Below are 19,044 nucleotides of genomic sequence, written 5' to 3'. Positions count from 1 at the left end.
TTTAAAACTGATTAAATTTCTTCTAGATTTAGAAGAATACAAAGCATCATTAATACAAAATTTTGTTCCTTTTGGCAATATAATATTTGCTCTTCCAGAGCCTTCAATTAGGTTTGATGAACCTGATATTGTATTGACACTAGCTTTGTTTAATATTAAGTATTGAAAATATTTCTTATCTCTAAGAATTGTGTGCGTTGTACAACTGTCTGTTAGATACAAATCTTCACCAATCATTTTGGAATTAATCATTCCATCAGGATGACCCATACCTCCATACATAATAAAGTAAATATTAAATTTCATTAATCAAAATAAAATAACAAAATAAAATTAAAATTGACAACATAATGAAAACATATATATATTACTACAGGATTACTGTGATTAACAAAATTCATTTTAATCCACTTTTTTTTTTTTTTTTTTTTTTTTTTTTTTTTTTTTTTTTTTTTTTTTCTCTTTTATGGATGCTTGATATAGGTCAATCAGATGTTTATGCGTACGGTAGGTACGCGACAAATGTCTTTTCATATTACACCTGTAACATTTATCGATCTTCATAGTTCTTTGTAGGTTTATTCTGTAAACCTTTGTTTTTATATTCTTTCGCCTCAGTGTGGTTTCACTTCTAGTGGAAATGAACATTTCTTTTGTAAGAATTATGAGTACGTTCCCATTGACCTCTATAATATATATATATATATATATATATTTTCTACCACGTCCACAATAATGGTTTCCTTTATTACCACAAAATGAGGTTCCATTTGCTTCAGGAAATGGTGTAGAACTCGTTGGACGAGATTGGTGATTTTTCATTAATAGCTCGTTGTTTTGCTCAGCCACTAGAAGACAAGATATTAGTTCAGAATATCATGCAAAATTACGCTCTCGATATTGCTGCTGCAGGAGCACATTCGAGGCATGAAATATGGTATATATCATCATAAGTGCACAGTTTTAACTGTGAGCTGATTTTAAAGAGTGCAACTTCAGGTGCATCCAACAATAATAAGCTTTTTGGGAGGATAATTGTCTTCTGGTACTTGTATCTCTCCCTCAAATTATTCCACAAGGTCAATGGATCTTTTACTATAAGGTACTCATTTTTATTTAATTCATCATGTAGATGATAGCGAAGAAAAATTATTGCTTTAGCGCGATCCTGTTGGGATGCTTGATTTTCATTCATTGTTTTATCACGATCCTGCTGGGATGCTTGATTTTCATTCTTAATAGTATTTCCAAGATTCATAACATCAATATTCATAGCATTATAAAATGATAACATTTTAGTTCATGTTAATCGCACATGGATCATAAGATTCATATGTTTTAATATGATTCTTAAAACAATAAAAATTTCTAAGCATATGTTAGAATGTTAATTAACAAAATAGATAGTAAGATTACTAAATCTTAAAGAGACTTACAATGATCGAAGAATATCCCACGGATAGCTTTTGATGTTGAAGATCAAAAGAACACAACAACTGGCTAGAGCTTCGTGTTGATAACGTATTGTAAAATTAATGAAAATAACAAGACAAGATAAAGAGATTGTAAATGTGAAACTAGTTCTTCAGGAACTATATATGATTCTTCTCTATAATTGTGTATTTTACAAAGTACCAAATACTCCCTTTTATATACATAGAATCATAGTGGGAGGTTAAGGAATAGGAAATGATAGAATATGAATTAAAATGCTATATCAATGTATTACATGAATGTTATGGAATTCTAAAAGATGACATGAATGTGTAGAATTCCAATAGATGAAATTAAATGGTCATCCACCAAATGCATGAATGCATTCATAACATTATTTAAATGGAATAGTGATAGTGACTAGTTAAAATGAAGAGACTGCTATGAAAATTTTAAAAAGTGGCTCACCAGAATAGAAAAATGTGATTTTGAGCTACTTTGGTGAATAAAATTTGATGAGGCTACTAGAAATGCTCTAAAATTAAGCTATTGGCCTTTATATACACATAATTCAAGCTTATTATTACTAAAGTAAACTAAGTTCTGCCCAATAAGCTAATAAGCCCTAACCCATTATTCACTAATATGCCCGTGACAATTTTTCTGTCTTATTATTTTTTCATTTTCATTTTTTTTATTTTATTTTTTTTAATTTTTGGGATGAGTATATTCTTCTCTTTTTGTTCCGTCAAACCCATTAAAAAAATGGGAAAAAAGAAACTCAATCAAAATTGGTGGTTTTGAACGTGGGTGCCGTAGCTGTGCTTGCAGTGGCCGTGTGCGTGTCGGCTGTGGTGTGGGCTGTTGTGGCTTGTCGTGTGGTGTTCATCATTGGGCTGCGCATCCGCCGTTGTTCGTGGTGTTGAAGATTGTGAGTGGGCTTTGTGGGTTGACGGTGGCCATTGGAGGTGCTTCCACGGTGGAGAGAGTGACGGCCGATTGTTTGTGGTGTCGAACGGAGATGCACAGTCGCTACGCCGGGCTGAGAACGGAGACGAATCGCCGGTGGTGTGAACGGGGTTTTTCCCTCTGTTAGTCGTGAGTAAGAAGCGGCTGAAAGTAGTCGTGCGCGGTGGCTGTAGGTGTTCAGTAGGGTGATCTGCAATTTTTTGTGATTTTGGTGGAAGAAAGGGGGAGTTTGGTTGTAGGCTTAAACCCATCCAGGTGTGCTTCTTTACTTTCTATTCCCGTACGAACATAAACTTATTCCAGTGTAGCGATTCTTTCGTACTAGTTTGGTTGCCAGAATAAGGTTATTCTTCTCCCGTTTTCTTGTAATTTACGAGTTCTTTTTTATTTTTTATTTAAAAAAAAAAAGAAAAAGAAAGAGGAAAGAAGAAAAGAGAATAAAAAAAAAATGGCTTCTAGTAGCAACGTTGGACAAGAAGAGGCTCCACCCGAGTTACGATTTGGCTCAAAATTTATCGAGCAACCAAAGAAATTACAACAAAGAAAAATATAGTGCTGAGCATCCCAACAAAAAAACTCTGAAATAACCTTATCAGTGTAGGTAACCAAACATTAAAAGGGAATGTAACAAATAAATGATGCGACTATATATTTTTGGTACGAAGACTAAGAAAAGTGGTTGCCAATTAAGGCAATTCAGTAGGGCGCACCATGAATGGCATAGCCTAAAGGCGAAAGAAAGGCCACAAACCTCAAAAGGTCCGATAACCCAAACCTTAGCTCAGCAAAGAAACAACTATAGTACCACACCCAAATGTGAATCATCGCAGCAGAGAAGACACTGGTGAAGGTCAAAATGAAACCTATGGTGAAGATGGCTTTAACAATCTGAAGTAAACTAGGGAGAGCAAATAAAAACATGGAGCAAAACACTGGCAGCTGGTGTGGCGGAGGAGGGAGGGCCAGCGGGTCTAAGCCACTAGCTGGCCCGTGATGACCAAGCTTCAGCGATGGTTGCCGGTAGAGAGTCGGCCACCACGGGAGGTCAGCAACAGTAGTGGAAGACAGCAGAGGAGGCGACAGGAGGTAGCACGCACGGTAGAGGGTTGTCCACGTGTCAGAGCGTATACAACACGCACCAACGAGTGAGATCTACTCGCGAGCCCGTGTGGGCCACTCGTTGGTACGTGGTGCCCAGATGGAGACATGGTTGGTGGCGGATGGAAGCGGTGAGGCCGAGGAACAAGGTGGGTGGCGCATGTGACAGTGGAGTTTCCTTAAATAGATAGATCTGAGTTTGAAAAACCCAAATGCAAAAACTTCAAAGAAGTGACGGATCTGCGGATGGAAGCAACTGTAGAAGGTGGAATCCAAACGGTTGGCAATAGAAGAGGGGCCGGCATAGCTGTTGTATAAACAATCGTCAAAGGTGATGGATAAGACCTCAAAAAAGGCAAACAAAAGAGGACCCAAACTGCTCGTCGAACAAAAGAGCCTAAAAAACAGATGAGGCATAGGCAGCAAACACTGATGAAACCAGCATTGGCCTACCAACAACGAGGTCTAAACACGTCAGAGAAGACTTAAGATACCGAACATCAAAACCCACGTTTGTTGATGATGAATAAGGTGAGACGGTGATATCATACTCGCGAAGTCTTGCTGCTAGAACCGGGGCAATAGAAACCATCGTCGAAACCGAAATAAAACCATCGTTGGAACCATCTTTCCCCAAAGACGACGAGGCCAGGACCGTCGGGGAGGCCACCGGCTTGACCTGAGGAAATCGTTCCTCCAACACCCACAAGGGGACCCTGGACCAAGCCTGCCCTCTTAGATTTGGTGCAGCCAAAATTTGGGCTGGGGCTTCAGATTTGCAGAGCCCACCTTCAAGCCCGAGACTAATTTGGACTTAAAAAGAATAGGCCTACCTTTCCTCATTAATAGGCTGCACGCAAGCCCAACCTATCGTCTTGCAAGAAGGCCCACTATAGGGGAGGCAACCCAGCTCCTCCAACCCGCTCAAGAAAGAACGAGCAGCCCGTTCCACAGGAGAACATAGCTCTATAAGTCTGACTTTTCGAACCCTGAAAGGAAGTTTCTTCTTCTTCTTTCTAGAAATAAGTGGGGGATTGTTGAAAATTATTTCATGAAAATTTAAGTTTCCCTCCGATTTCAATATTTCAACTTTCCCTCTATTTTTTCAATTACTCTTTGTCCAACATTGAAAACCTGAGTTTTTTTGTGTGCTTTTTAAGCATTTATCTTGCTCTTATATTAGATTGGATTTTGAGTACACACATGTTAGTTGTGTCACCCAGTACGAAGCACTGGCCGTCGCACGCACGTACACGTGTCACTTAGTCGCTTTGACGCTTTAGACACACTTAGCACTTGTGCATCGTCGCACACGAGCTTATTATTTACATGTGTATTTTTTTGATATGTACAACTGCTATTATAACAATCATATTTTTAAAAAAATATTTAACTATTTTTTCAACCGTCAGAAACTACATTTTCTAACTGCTTTTTCAACAGTCAGAAACTACATTTTCAACAGTTAGAAGATGTAATAAACTGCTTCTGTAATTTATAAAATTTAATTTATTTTTTTATATTTTATTGTATCTTTTTCTTCTCTTCTTCTTTGCTATTACATAACTTCTTATTTAGAGTAGTGTTCAGAATTTGCAATCTGCACACTACATTCGTCCAGTATTGTATCCTTATGACAAAATTGTTTTATTCCTTTTTACAAAACTTATTGTATAAGTGAGAGGAAATATTTGTCTAAGAGACAGATTAATATTCGTCTTACTGTCCAAGAGTTTAGCAATGTTTTTTCATACAGGTTTTTATTTTGTTTTCATTAATTTATGTAGTTCCACATCTTTATTTCTAACAATTTGTGTATGGAAATACGATTGAAATGGATAATTAGTGAAATATGGATTGATGATGGAAAATACTAGATAAACTTATATTGAAATGATAAGCGCACACTCGAGATTGCTCAATCTCCATGAAATTTCAAGTAACAACTTCAGGTATATTCTTTGCCTTTCCCATTCTCTGTCGATTGGGGGGTTCATATAGATCCAATAGGTTGCTAACATTTCTCATATGTTGTTCGCAGACGATATTTTAGTCTTTTGCGGGGCTAATCCTGATCATCTTCATTATCTACGTATGTTATTCTTGTCCTTTGAAGCTGTTTCAGGTTTAAAGATTAATTTGGCTAAGTCAGTTTTGGTTCCTGTGGGTTATGTGGATAATATGGATGAATTGGCTGGCATCTTGGGTTGTGAAGTTTGCTCTCTTCCTTTAAAGTATCTCGGTCTTCAGTTGGGGGCCCCTTTTAAGGCTAAGTGCAGTTGGGATGAGGTAGTTGGTACTTTCTTTCTCTTTTCCCTATTCCCTCCAGTATTGCTAGTCGTATAGAGAAGCTTCATCGAGATTTCTTGTGGGAAGGCATAGGTGAAGAATTTAAATATCACCTGATTAGTTGGTCCAAGGTTTGTTCCCTTATTTCAGAAGGTGGTTTGGGCATCTGGAATTTGAGAATCTTCAATAAGGCTCAGTTAGGGAAGTGGTTGTTGCGTTATCCCCATGAGAGAGAGGCGTGGTGGAAATCTGTTGTGGATGCAAAGTATGGTTCTACTTGGGCTGGTTAGTTCCTTAGACCCCTTTGGGTTTCATGGAGTGGGGCTTTGGAAGAATATTAGGAAGGGGTGGAGTTTGTTTCGTAGCCATACCAGACTTATTTTGGGAAATGGGTCCAAGATCTGATTTTGAGATGATGTGTGGTGTGGTGAGATGCCCCTCAAGGAAGCTTTCCCAGTTTTGTATGACATAGCTCGTGACAAGGATGCAAACGTTGCAAACCACTTGGTTATGGTGAGCGGGTCCTATTAGTGGGATGTTAGCTTCTTTCGAGCGGCCCACGACTAGGAGGTGGACGTCTTGGCTTCATTCTTCTCTTTACTGTACTCCTCCAGAGTGGATCGTGAAAGGGAAGACCAGCTCTGGTGGTCTCCTTCTCACAAAGGGAAATTTGATGCTAGATCCTTCTGTAAGGCTTTTTCTTGCAAAGAGGCTGTTCACTTCCCCTAGAAAAGTATTTGATGGACTAAGGTTCCCTTAAAAGTGGCTTTCTTCGCGTAGACAGCAGCATTAGGGAAGATCTTTACTTTGGACAATCTCAGAACGAGGCATGTCATTGTGATTGATAGATGTTGTATGTGCAAAATGAATGCAGAGTCTGTGGATCTTCTTCTTCTCGATTGTGAGGTCGCAAGCGCTCTATGGAATGCTATCTTTAGCTGCTTTAGTAAGTCTTGGGTTATGCTTCTTTGGGTGGTAGATTTATTCACTTGCTGGTGGACAGGTGGTCGCTCTCAAAGTGCGGTCGCGTGGAAGATGGTTCCTTGTTGCCTTTTGTGGTGCTTGTGGAGGGATTGCAACGATAGACAGTTCGAGGAAAAAGGAAGAACCATTGAAGAGTTCATTTCTTTTTTCTTTCATTCTTTGTACTCTTGGATGGCTGCGTTTCTCGCACCTTCAGTGATTAGTTTTATTGATTTCCTTATTTTGTTTTCTTCTTCATCTTAGTTGCCTTTCTTGTATATGCCCTATGTACTTGATTGCGCTTTGTGTTTATGATATTACTTATAAAAAAAAAAAAGGTTGCTAATATAATGTTGCTAGTTGATGTTCTAGAGCCCTCTGTTGTTGCCACGTCATCGCTTGCTTCCTTCTTATCTGCTCTCTACTAAACTCTTTATTTTACTTACAATGAGGCCCAACACCAAAGTAAAAAGGCCCATGAAAACTAACTTATTTACAAAAAAAAAAAAAAAAAGCCCATTAGATAAAAAACCCACTAACCCAGTAAAGGCCCAATATATTATATCTCTTACACACCGTATCGCCTTCCCTCACCGAAAAAACGAAGGTTTTCCCCTCCACAAAGAACCACTGTTCCATAATCCCCTCCCACATAACCCAACCTCGTGCAACCTCCACGCGACTCTTACATCGACCCCAGAGAGCAAAAACTACTATAGCGAAAATTCATTGTGAGTCGTAAGAGTACAAAACTACATCAATCAAATAATACCTTCAGTAATTTTGAATTATGTTTGTTCACTTCCCACCTTAAGTGATTGTTCATTTATTCATTATTTATTGAGTGATTGATAATCAATAAATCAAAGTATAGCAAGGAGTTGGAGCTTTGATTTTTCTGATCATAAATTTTCTTCCCTGAGCAGAAAATTCTAGTATTCAAGAGTGGCATTTGGAATGATAAAGACTTTGATCCATCCTTGCAAAGTATGTATCATCCTCTTAAGAAACTCCTTTCCTATGTGCATTTGGTTTTTCCTTGTAAAAAATGTTAATCTTTGTTGTGGACCGTGCTCGTCCTGATACTAGCCGCATGAGAGAATGGTTTTTTCAAATCCATGTAGCTACTTTGATGAAAGTTGAGACTGTTCATAGTCTTTTATTGTCAAATCCAATTGACCTGTGCTCTATATGCGTTTTGATATTCAGATGAAAAGAGCATTTACTTTACTCTGTGTATATTCCTTGTTTGTTCTTATGTTAAATGCTCAATTGCTGCGGTGTACGTGTCATGTTTGACCATTTTCGCCTTATTTGTTGCAGAAATGAAACATACATGAAAGCTGCTGCCTAGCTCATTAGAATATCTCACTGAAACTTAACGTGAAAAATATAAAGTGGAAAGGAAAAGGACGATGCGGCTTTATGAAGAAAAAAACGAGTGATAGTGTACTGAGATCTTGCTTTTCATTGTAGTTTATATTAAAATTATTGGTATACTGCTAATAGTGGCATTCATATCCTTTTGAAATGCATATTCCATGCTGCTTTGCATAGAATAACTCTCCCCCTTTCTTCCTGGATTTAAAACTGATGTCTTCGTTCCTTGGGGATCAAGTAGAAACTATTAAGGAGTAAATCTCCATTTGTTTCTGGCCTTTATTTCCTAGTCTAGTAAGGAAGAGATATTCTTAATAAGGATGTTTAGTTACTAGTTATTGACGGCTAAACCTAATTTAGCCATTGTAACATATAGCTACTATTCCTCTAGTATGGAACTTTTCCAGTAGGGTTCTTGCATGTTGTAAATGACAGCTAGACCTAATGGTTATGTCTTATAACCTTTCCGTCTCCTATTTAAGAATAATCACAATGAATAAAGAATCATGCTTGAGAATTATCAAAACCTAGAACATCTTTTGGTGTCTTGGAGGTTACGGCTCTCTCGAAGTATCCCATATTCTTTTCCCTTAGTTCTTGTGCTGTTTGGTTCACATAAAAAACGTATTTACTTGTAGAATACGACAAGTTGTTGTGGTCGTGTTTGAAGGACGATAGCACTAACAATGATGGAATTTTGATTAATATCTTGTCCATTTCCAATCATAGAGGTTAAAGCTTATAATAAGGATGGGTGCAAGGTAGTTTTTCCCCTACGTAGCTCACTGTCCTTTTGGATGTAATGAAACTTCATACTTCTGCTTGTCTTCTCTTATAAATTTGTTTTAATATAGGCATTGCAATTCCCTGTGGGAAAGATTGAAGGGCCTATGCAATTAAGGTCCAAAGGACCTAAGATGGAGCTCACTCTAACACAACCTGATGACTGGCATCTTCACCTCCGTGATGGTGATCTTCTTGAAGCTGTTGTCTCTCACAGGTCATTTGTGCTTCACTTGCTAATCTTTTTTGGCTGACTTGCATATTGTTGCCTGTTCTTTTGGTATAGGTCTACTGACTTTGAATATATATGATTTGAATTCTGTTGAATAAATATGAACACAATTTGAGTTCTCTTGGATAATATTTTTTTGAATTTTTTAGATTAACTTTGTTCTCAATATTTATGATTATTCATTTTGTCTCATAACTATTACACCTACAGTGCAAGTCACTTTGGAAGGGCGATAGTGATGCCAAATCTGAAGCCCCCCATCACAACCACAGCTGCTGCTGTGGCTTATCGAGAATCGATCTTGAAAGCTCTGCCTGCGAATAGCAATTTCACTCCTCTTATGACACTTTATTTGACAGATACAACAAGTCCAATAGAGATCAAGCTTGCAAGTGAGTCTTATTTAAAATATGCAAGTGGGGCATTGTTAATCTATTTACACTTGGATGATTATTTGCAGCCTTTCAATTATCATTATGATTTTACTCACGACTCAAGCCATTTCAAGTACAATTAATTGGGGGTTCACTTTTCTGTTCATGAATCCCATTTGCTTGAAAACATACTATTCTGATATGAAATTGCCTCTACTTTTATTGTTGTTTGATAGATTTAGAAGAAATTAAATATTAAAGATTTTAAGAGAGAACGTTAAATGTAGGATCATATAATAAATTAAGTCTTGTTTTGTGCTCAGCAATTTATTTGTCGATGAGATTGGAGTTAAGTGTTGACATGTATTTGATTGTGGCATGCCTTGAAATCCTACACACGGAGGCACATGGACATCTTTTCATCCTTGAGAGAATAACTCTTGTAGGATCAATCTTTCAGGATGACTTTGTCTTTTTGTGGAGATTGCAGGCTTGGAACTTTGTATAGCTGAAACTGCCGCTTATTAAGAACTTTTCCTCCTTGAGAGCATCTTTTTAATATCTTCTTATTGTTGTATGAAGATTAAATTCTAGCAGTTTATTTAGTAAGACGTATGCTGGCTGCTTCCTCTTGACTTTTTTTTTAAAAAAAAATTATTTATTAACTGAAGTAAATTCTGCCTTCCACCCTCTATTTTCTCTCAATACTGAGTTTATGAATGCTGGATGTATTGACAGGAAGAAGTGGGGCTGTTTTTGCTGTGAAGTTGTACCCTGCTGGTGCTACAACAAATTCTCAAGATGGAGTTACAGATATTTTTGGGAAATGCCTACCTGTCCTTGAGGAGATGGCTGAAGAGAATATGCCTTTGTTGGTAATTTCAGCATATTAACTTGCTTCTAAAGTTTCAGTGAAACAACTATTTCTTTCCGCTTATTATGCTAGTACATTCAGCATTAACTTCTGATCCTTGTCTATGTTGCCATGCATTTCTTTAACGGACAAGGAAAAAGCATTATTGAACATTACTTCAAAACTCTTAAGAGGTCACAACAATCGTATGGTTTATTAATTCTGTGGGAGTTGATAATGCCTTAAAGCATTTGGCAAAAGCACACGTATAGAATGTTCAAATTGGAAGAAGTGTCATCACACTTCATTGAACTAAAACTACCTTCTATGTAAGTTTGAGCTTCTTCCAACCATAAGTGGGCAAGATGCTTAGAGCATTACATACACTAAACTAAATCCAAATGGTTTTTAGGTAGAACACTTCAACTTCCCTTGTGATGCTTACCAAATCTATAGAAGCTGTTGATTTGCACATAAACTTCTGTATTTGTATATGCTTTTCTATTCACAGGTTCATGGGGAGGTTACAGATCCTGACGTTGACGTATTTGATCGTGAGAAGGTCTTCATTGAAGCTGTTTTACAACCTTTAGTCCAGAGGCTTCCGCAGCTGAAGGTAGTGATGGAACACATCACTACGATTGATGCTGTTAGGTTTGTTGAGTCCTGCAAAGAAGGTGTCTTTAATCGATTTCATTATCAAGTTTTTGCCCTTCGTATTCTTTTCGTTTTATTCCATTTCTACATGCATGCATTATATCTTTCTTTAACTTTTAGGATTTGTAGCTGCAACTGTTACCCCACAGCATCTTCTTCTCAATAGAAATGCCCTCTTTCAAGGTGGATTGCAGCCACATAGTTACTGCCTTCCAGTACTCAAGAGGGAGATCCACAGTATGTTGTATTGAATATCTTCTATTTTCCACAAAGATGCAATTACCTATCACATTCTCTATATTGACTATCAAACTTCTTGATTTCAAAGTTGTTATGTACTTTGAAGAACATGAACTTGTTCTGGCCTTATAAAGTACACCTAGTATCTTTGGAGATGGCAGTCATATTGGTCCTGATGTCTGACATGCCTGATGGAGCTGACCTGGTGTTGTAAATACAAGATGATCATTAATTGTGTTTCAATGCCCAAAATAGCGTCTGAAATGTGTAGTAGTTTCTGAGAAATCATTATAGGTTGGTTCTTTTGGAGTGATAAGACTAGGTTGCCCTGGTGATTGATTTTTCAGTTTTTTTTTTTTTTTTTTTTTTTTTCTTTCTAAGCAATTGATTTTGCAGTTATTGATTAATGTGGCACATACATTATAATATATATGATCAAAATATCTAACAAATCACATAGTTTAGGAACTCAGCAAATCATTATTATGGATTCTCCTTATGGCTATGTTATATGAGCTTATTCATTTACTCCTCATCTCCACAGAGCTGTTTTCTGCAATTACATTTTTGTTTGTATTATTTTACTTATAAAAATAAAATAAAATTCATTTGCTCCTCATCTAGGACAGGCTATTGTTTCTGCTGTGACTAGTGGAAGTAAAAGATTTTTCCTCGGAACTGATAGCGCTCCTCATGAGAGACGAAGAAAAGAGTGCCCTTGTGGATGTGCTGGTATATACAATGCTCCCGTTGCCCTATCACTATATGCAAAGGTCTTTGAAGAGGTAACTCTTTTCATTGTTTGGTGTATCTATCATAAATTTCTTGTTGGTGCTAATTCTTCCTACTCACATTTTTATATATTCTTTTTCTCTCTCTCTTTTTGGTCCAATTGTGATTGAGGAAACCTGAACTTGATCTCATACCTTAGTCTCTATCTTTTCCCCATCTCCTGGCTGGGAAGCACCTTAACCATTTGACAAGCAAAGACATGCTAAACTAACTTGTAATATTTTGAACCTAAAACTTACTACGGCTTTGTGGAATTTGATGTGGCATGCATAATATGGAAAGAAACGTGTCTTTTGTAAGGAAAATAATTCTGTTTCCTACTTCTTTCAAGTATGGCTTTCATTCTCTGGAAAGTGAAGGAAGCACGTTCATCCATTGAAATTGATTGAGCCTCTTGTTGGATTCATGCCTATTTCTTCCTTGCAGTCCTATCTTCCATACTTTGATGCATCAGATGTTTAGAATACATAAGCTGCATTTGGGATGTCAATTTCTCGAAATTAGTATATGATAGGGTGAACTTTGTATGCAATTGATCAAATGCTTGAGATAATGCTTTTTATGCTCCATCTAATAAGCAATACCTACAATTCGTGGCAGTGACTTGGCATGAAAACTTCCAAATATGGATATCATACTAGATTTATTTGCTAGTCAATTGCATATTTCAGGTAGGTGCGCTTGACAAGCTAGAGGCATTTACAAGCTTCAATGGACCCGACTTCTATGGTCTTCCAAGAAACACATCGAAAATAAAATTGATCAGAACTCCATGGACGGTACCTGAGTCTTTCTCCTTTTCATTTGGAGATATCATTCCAATGTTTGCAGGGGAAACGCTTGAATGGCAGCCATCTTCCATTTGATTCAAATTTTTACTTAGAGACGATGACTTTGGTACTTTCTTTGTCCCACATTTATCATACTATGTTGAGAGAGTAGTTTCGTGGAATTCTGAATTCATGTAACGCTTCCAAAAACGACATTATTCAAACGACGCCAAGTGAATAATGTCTTTTTTTTGGGCCATAAACAACACAATTTTTTTTATCGACACTGAACTATATATATATATTTTAGTGTATGTATAATCTTCTCGTCACAAATTTCTAATCATCTATTTAGATAGGATTCTCACTTTGGAGTCACTCTTTTAACAAATATCTTAATTAAGATTTATATAATTAGATGCTGAGTTCGTCAACGACAAAACCTCCCACGGCATTTTTTAGTCCCTTACTCTTTTCTTCTATTTCTTGAGTTCAAACAAAACTCAATTGTCAATAACACTAGAGAAGTGTTTAGTCCATAAAAGAAACAATGTATAGCCATGGCCTATAGGCCTTGCGTCTCACTACTAGCTATATCCTACTCTGTAATTTGTTGTTGAACTTGCTTCCATGTGTTTTTCTAGTGTTATGGCGACCTGCAAACTGTAGAATTAAGAAGGGTGCCAAAAATTTATGCTGAATTTTCAAGAAGAAAGTACAACAAAGGTAGCCCCTACACTTTCAACAGAATAGGAGCTGAAGAGATTCAGAGAGTAGAAGTTGAATCTTAGAACCGTGACCCAATGAATCAATTTTGGTAGCAACTTTCAGAATAAAGCTTTATATTCTGCAGCAATAAGCTTTTTAGATATAAAGGCATGGGGCTTTGTTTGTCAGAGAAGACAAAACAAAAGCTAAAAATTATGAAATGACACATTTTAGAAAAAATATTTCGATTAATCAAGAGATGGAAACATTGCAAGTCTTTGACTTGCAATGGATGACTAAGAAAAGAAAGAACAAACAATTCAATTATATCACCTTTGGTCTATTTCTTTGACATGCAATGGATGACCCAAAAAAGAAAGAACAAACGATTCAATGCTATCACCTTTGGTCTATTCCAAGCAAGACTACAAGGTCATCCCTGACCTTAAGCTCAGATATAATTAGGGCCGTAAACGAGCCGAGCTTGAGCGAGTGGTGTATGTGCAAGTTCGGTTCATTTAAATTTATCACGAGCTTGAGCCGAGCTTTAGCTCATTTATCATGAGCCCAAGCCGAGTTCAAACTCATGACGAGTTTTGAAAATTAAGTTCAAGTTAGTTAAATGAGCTCAAGCCAAGCTCGAGCTCATGACGAGTTTTAAAAATTAAGCTCGGCTCGGCCGAATTTGTTATAAGTTATAAAGTTTATTTAACATACAATATAAATATATAGTGTTTATATGTTATATAATGTAATATTAATTTTTAAATGAGCATGTCATATGCCACAATGTTATATTATTATATCATCATAGTCCTATAATCCTATTATATTACATGAATAATATGATTAAGTATCTGGATTGTAATTATATCATATGACTAACAAAAATTTACTTTTGCTATTTTATATATATATATATAACCAATAAATTATAACCAATTAATATATACTGACCAATGACCATTGTTATTTGTTACTTAATTTATGTTTACTTATAGTATATTGTTTATTAATATACTATACTATAAAAATTAGTTATTTATTAACAAATTAATATATATACACATTGTTTAATAATCGAGCAACATTCTGTGTTTACGAGTAGCTCATTAATAATCAATTCGAACACGAGTCTAGTTTATTCGAGCTGAGCTAGGCCGATCTTGAGTAAGCTCACGAGTAGCTCAGCTCGTTTACACCCCTAGATACAACTAAACGTTTATGTAAAAGATAATAAATTGAATAACCTAGAGACTAAATTATTATAACAGCCATTACAAAAAGAAAATGCCCCATTAACAGTTATTTGTGCGTAAATAACATCTACATTGAGACAATGAGAAATATAAGATCCATCATGCAGTCATGCGAACGAGAGTGGCTACTCATCATCTTGAGTTTTAGTTCTTTCAGTGGATTAAACCAGTCAGCTTCAGTAACATAATGGAATGGAGATGATCCAGTCATTCCCAAACTGTAACTTAAAAGAGTTATTATATTGTCTCTAACTCTTTGCTTTTCCATTGAATTAGTTTACACTCCACTGCCATCAACATTTGGCGGAATTCCGATACTGATTTGATCAACTCGTGCAAAGCCGTGGAATTTTTAGATTTGTTCGTATTTACGATAATACTGGATGGTCTTTGGAAATTAATCTTCAACATCTGAAGACAAGACAAGACAACAAAAAATAAATAAATAAATAATTTTTTTTAAAAAAAACTTAGCATAATCAAAACAAGAACAGGCTAGAAAAATTTAAAAATTAAAAGTTAAAATACCGTTTGATTCGAATGATCAGGGAGAGTGAGTGTTGTGTAATGTGTTTTTCACACACTAAAGGGGTAGATCTGATTTCTCTTCTAGAGGAAATTATTTGATATTTTAAGTTCAATTATTTTCTTTGAATGATTATGTTATGCATGTATGCTCAATTAACACACGAATCATGCAAAATGAGTTTATTCTTGTGCTCTCTAAAGTGTAGGTCTCAACACCATATCTATTTAGTTTTTATAGGGTTTTTAGGTCACCATAAAGTTTCCAAGACAAATCTGGTCTTTGAAAAAAAAATTACTTTTTAAGGCCTCACATTTTGTTTTTGTTTTTTCAAGAAAACAATGTCCAATAACATAGTAGTATAAAATTTTATATAATTAAATTTTTAACAAAGTAAATTAGAAGTCACTTATGACAATCTCTTGTTTTGACTGGATTCAGCACACCACCTACCTGAATACCCAAAACTTTATAATTCAAAAATAGTTGGGCAATCACTCCTAATATATCCATTAATGTGTCAGAAAATAAATGCAGAGCATGAGATATGAAAATTACAAACTCATGCAAAAACCATAAAAATAAATAAATAAATAAAAGCATTTCAACTTTAAACTTTTTTATTTTTTATTTTTTTATTTTTATGTATATTGTTATATATGGACAAACAATCTTAAATCATTATCGTTAAATTTATTCCAACCATGGGATAGATAACAAAAATTATCTCTTAAAGATCAAAGAGTTGGTTTGTAAACTTAGGTGAGCCAAGAAAGTATATGAGAATTGTTGCATGAATGAAAAGTGTAATTTGAATTGATTTGAAGTATTTGATGCCTGCTGCAATTGGAAATTGAAATTACGCAAAGTTGTTTGAGGAAATAACATGTTAATTGGTTTACTGTTTTATAAAGAAAGCATTGGTTGTAAATAGTAGGTATATAGAATTTGAACATCAAGCATGAGCATATAAACGCTGAACATGGAATGAAGTGAAGTTTACAACCCACAGGAAACTGTAATCTCAAAGGGACAAGTCCTACGGGTGTGATTGCAAGCTTTCACTATCTCGGGGTAAGTCCCATACAGTTCACTACCTCGGGGCAAGCCCCATACAGGAAAACTTGCATGAGCATATATAGCATTGTTTTTATAAGTGTGATGCTTTTATACTATAAGTAGTTTGCTAGACATATTAATATGCATAAGAGTCTCAATGGAAAAGAGCTTATGTATATTTTCTATCGGATGGTTGCATGATTTAAATGCCATTTTTTTTAGCTTAAGGTCTACGTGCCTACGAATGCCCTTGTGTGTATGTTAGCCTAAGCCACTGAATCAAAAATATTATAGCAGGTGAGAATGTATGTAGTTGTTTCCAATAACATAACTTCTATGTATAATCTCAGCTGCATAGTATGCTAAAATGTTTTCTATTAGTCGGTGTTTGTTATATCAGCTATGAGGGATTTTCAAACAAAAGTTTATAAAATTGGTAGTTCTTATAGTGTACACAAGACTAAAAAAAATGAAAAGTTGGTTCTTTGCGAAAACTCAGTCAGTTTAATATCAGTGAGGTTTCAGTATGTTTCATGCTAAGACAGTAAACTCATTCTTTCACTTATACAGATGTGGCAACCCCCACAACCGTATAGATGTTGTTCATTTGGCTGCAAGTACTCCAGTCGTAGTTGATAGTCTTATAGCAGTGTACTTGGGATGTTATGACTGAAGCTCGCCGCGACGGTCGTAAATGCTGGACCACGGGTATCCAATGTTTTAGAGGTTTTGTGTATGGCTTGTGACGCTTGTGTCACCTATTCTTTGTAAAGCCATTCTTGTTGTGTAATTAACATGTTGATAAGACTTAAAACAGATAGATGTTAAATGGCTCTTGTTGTAATTATATGTGATAGAGGTATCTGTTATGATTTTCGCTATTCAGGTTTAAGTTTCCGTCGTATAGTTAGATAGATATTACTCTGATTTACCAGGTACATATTATGGGATATGTACTATATGTTGGCTTTGCGACACACCGTTGTGCCACTGTGAAGATCCATTTTATATTTTTTAGAGATTAATGATTATGTAAATGATTTGTATAAAAAAAAATGGGTCGTCACATCGAGCAGCAACATCAGGTACATCAAGTAGCAGTAGCAGAAGAAGAAGGACCAGCTTGAGGGCTTGCCTTTGGATTGGCATTGGATTTTGCAAAAAAAAAAAAAAAAAAAAAAAAAAAATCTGATCCATAGGCTCAACAAAACGAGGGGGGCCTTAAAATGAGCCAACACCTTGCTTATAACACTACCATAAGCAAGAGCAAGATTGTTGGAATCAAAGATGTCAACAATGAGATCAATGATCATGGAGCAAAGGTCAATCTTACAGCCTGTCATCAAGGCATGCAAGAGCAAGGCTCTGTCATATGTGAAATTTGTGCGCCATAGGATGACAACAGATTGTTCATAATCATGTGAGCAAGTATATGAGCTGGGAGTTGAATGGAATTGACGCGAAAAGATGCCAAAGCATTAGGCCAAGGCATAAGACCAAAAAAATCACCAAGGTCACGAGTAGCAGCTACATCAAGAGAATAAGGAAACTCAAGATAAAGCACAAAGGGGATGTTTAGAATTTTGGTTAGAGAATCATGGGTTAGAGAAATAATCTTGCCCCTAACATAAGTTGTAAGAGAAGCGGTCGCTTGACTGTACTCAGATATGTTTGTGTGGAATTCTCGAACCATATCAATGTATACAATAGGATGAGGGACAGTAAAACAAAGCCAACGTCGTCCTTCAAAGATGCGAGTGATGAAAGAAAAACTATCAGAAGTGAAATCAAGAAGAGTGATAGGACGCTCAACAATGACCTTTTGATTGCAGAATTTACCAAGAAAGCGCTGCTGCTTGTTCACTGTAGAAAACTTACCTTAAAACTTTCATCGCTTGCAGAAGCGGTGGGAACACCCAAGGGTGGTGTAGGACCAATAGCCACTCTACCCTTCTTGACAGGCAGCTTGTCAGTCCACTCAACCTGCTTCTTCTTCTAAAGATCTCTTCCAGCTGGAGTCTTGGTCCATTCTCTTGGAGGAGGAGAAGAGGATGGCATGATAGCTGTAAAGAGAAACAAACACCCAAACCATTTAAGGCAACCAATTATTTCCTAAAGTAGGGAAAATGCACTAGGGCTCAATAACCAGTTATACGAAACCCATATATTGAAAATGCACAACAACCAATGAAGAGCACTTAAGAAAAAATGGGACACCAAAATTTAATGAGTAAAAAAAAAAATCAAATCTCGTTGCATTGGTCAAGATCAATAACTCATTCCAAACTCGAAAACAATTTTAAAGCACCCAAACAAGTCAACCTAGAAAACCCAAAATTTGAAAATTTTGAAATCCAAAATTCCTCCAACAATTAATCACACGAATAGAGCATGTGAGGAACCAAAATAGAGCAAGTAATGACATCTCTAGTCTCAATTAACACAAAGCAAACATCAATTTCAATTTTAGAACAAAGCAATCACAAATCCCAAATTTTGAATCTATCAAAACCTAGGATTCAAAAGAATTCAATGGCATTGATCTAACACACAAAATGTGAAATGAAAGACAAGAATAACGAGATGAATATTTCAGACACATTATAAGCACGAGATTATAAGCAATCATTTATAAAATGAAAAAGCCCAAATTTGCAA

At 36.1% G+C, this 19,044-nt stretch overlaps 1 protein-coding gene across 5 annotated transcripts; it reads left to right on the top strand.

The window, feature by feature from the left end:
- Positions 1–2,173: 2,173 nt before the first annotated feature.
- Positions 2,174–13,201, top strand: LOC133860888 (dihydroorotase, mitochondrial-like). Of its 5 annotated transcripts, none has more exons than XM_062296539.1 (10): positions 2,174–2,658; positions 7,680–7,740; positions 8,077–8,202; positions 8,988–9,133; positions 9,359–9,540; positions 10,261–10,397; positions 10,887–11,052; positions 11,153–11,269; positions 11,897–12,057; positions 12,736–13,201. In XM_062296539.1, the coding sequence occupies exons 3-10, from the start codon at positions 8,179–8,181 to the stop codon at positions 12,928–12,930; spliced, it is 1,128 nt and encodes a 375-aa protein (XP_062152523.1). In that variant the 5' UTR covers positions 2,174–2,658; positions 7,680–7,740; positions 8,077–8,178; the 3' UTR covers positions 12,931–13,201. The 5 variants fall into 5 exon arrangements, with proteins under 5 accessions (XP_062152523.1, XP_062152524.1, XP_062152521.1 ...); XM_062296540.1 differs by lacking the exon at positions 8,077–8,202 and adding an exon at positions 8,772–8,894 and having other exon boundaries at positions 2,176–2,658; XM_062296537.1 differs by lacking the exon at positions 8,077–8,202 and having other exon boundaries at positions 2,176–2,658.
- The last annotated feature ends 5,843 nt before the right edge of the window (positions 13,202–19,044 follow it).

The sequence above is a fragment of the Alnus glutinosa genome, chromosome 2 (genome assembly GCF_958979055.1).
Source record: "Alnus glutinosa chromosome 2, dhAlnGlut1.1, whole genome shotgun sequence".
In the NCBI taxonomy this organism is placed as follows: Eukaryota; Viridiplantae; Streptophyta; class Magnoliopsida; order Fagales; family Betulaceae; genus Alnus; species Alnus glutinosa.
The sequence above is the reverse complement of the archived record's forward strand: the minus strand, read 5'-3'. Positions and strand labels throughout refer to the sequence as shown.

Bases quoted from the DNA above. Each gene is read 5' to 3' on its own strand.
- LOC133860888 (XM_062296537.1), top strand. From the start codon at position 7,711: ATGATAAAGACTTTGATCCATCCTTGCAAA. The intron at 11,053-11,152 runs GTGTCTTTAATC...TTTAACTTTTAG, and splicing joins TGTTGAGTCCTGCAAAGAAG to GATTTGTAGCTGCAACTGTT. The intron at 11,270-11,896 runs GTATGTTGTATT...CTCCTCATCTAG, and splicing joins ACTCAAGAGGGAGATCCACA to GACAGGCTATTGTTTCTGCT.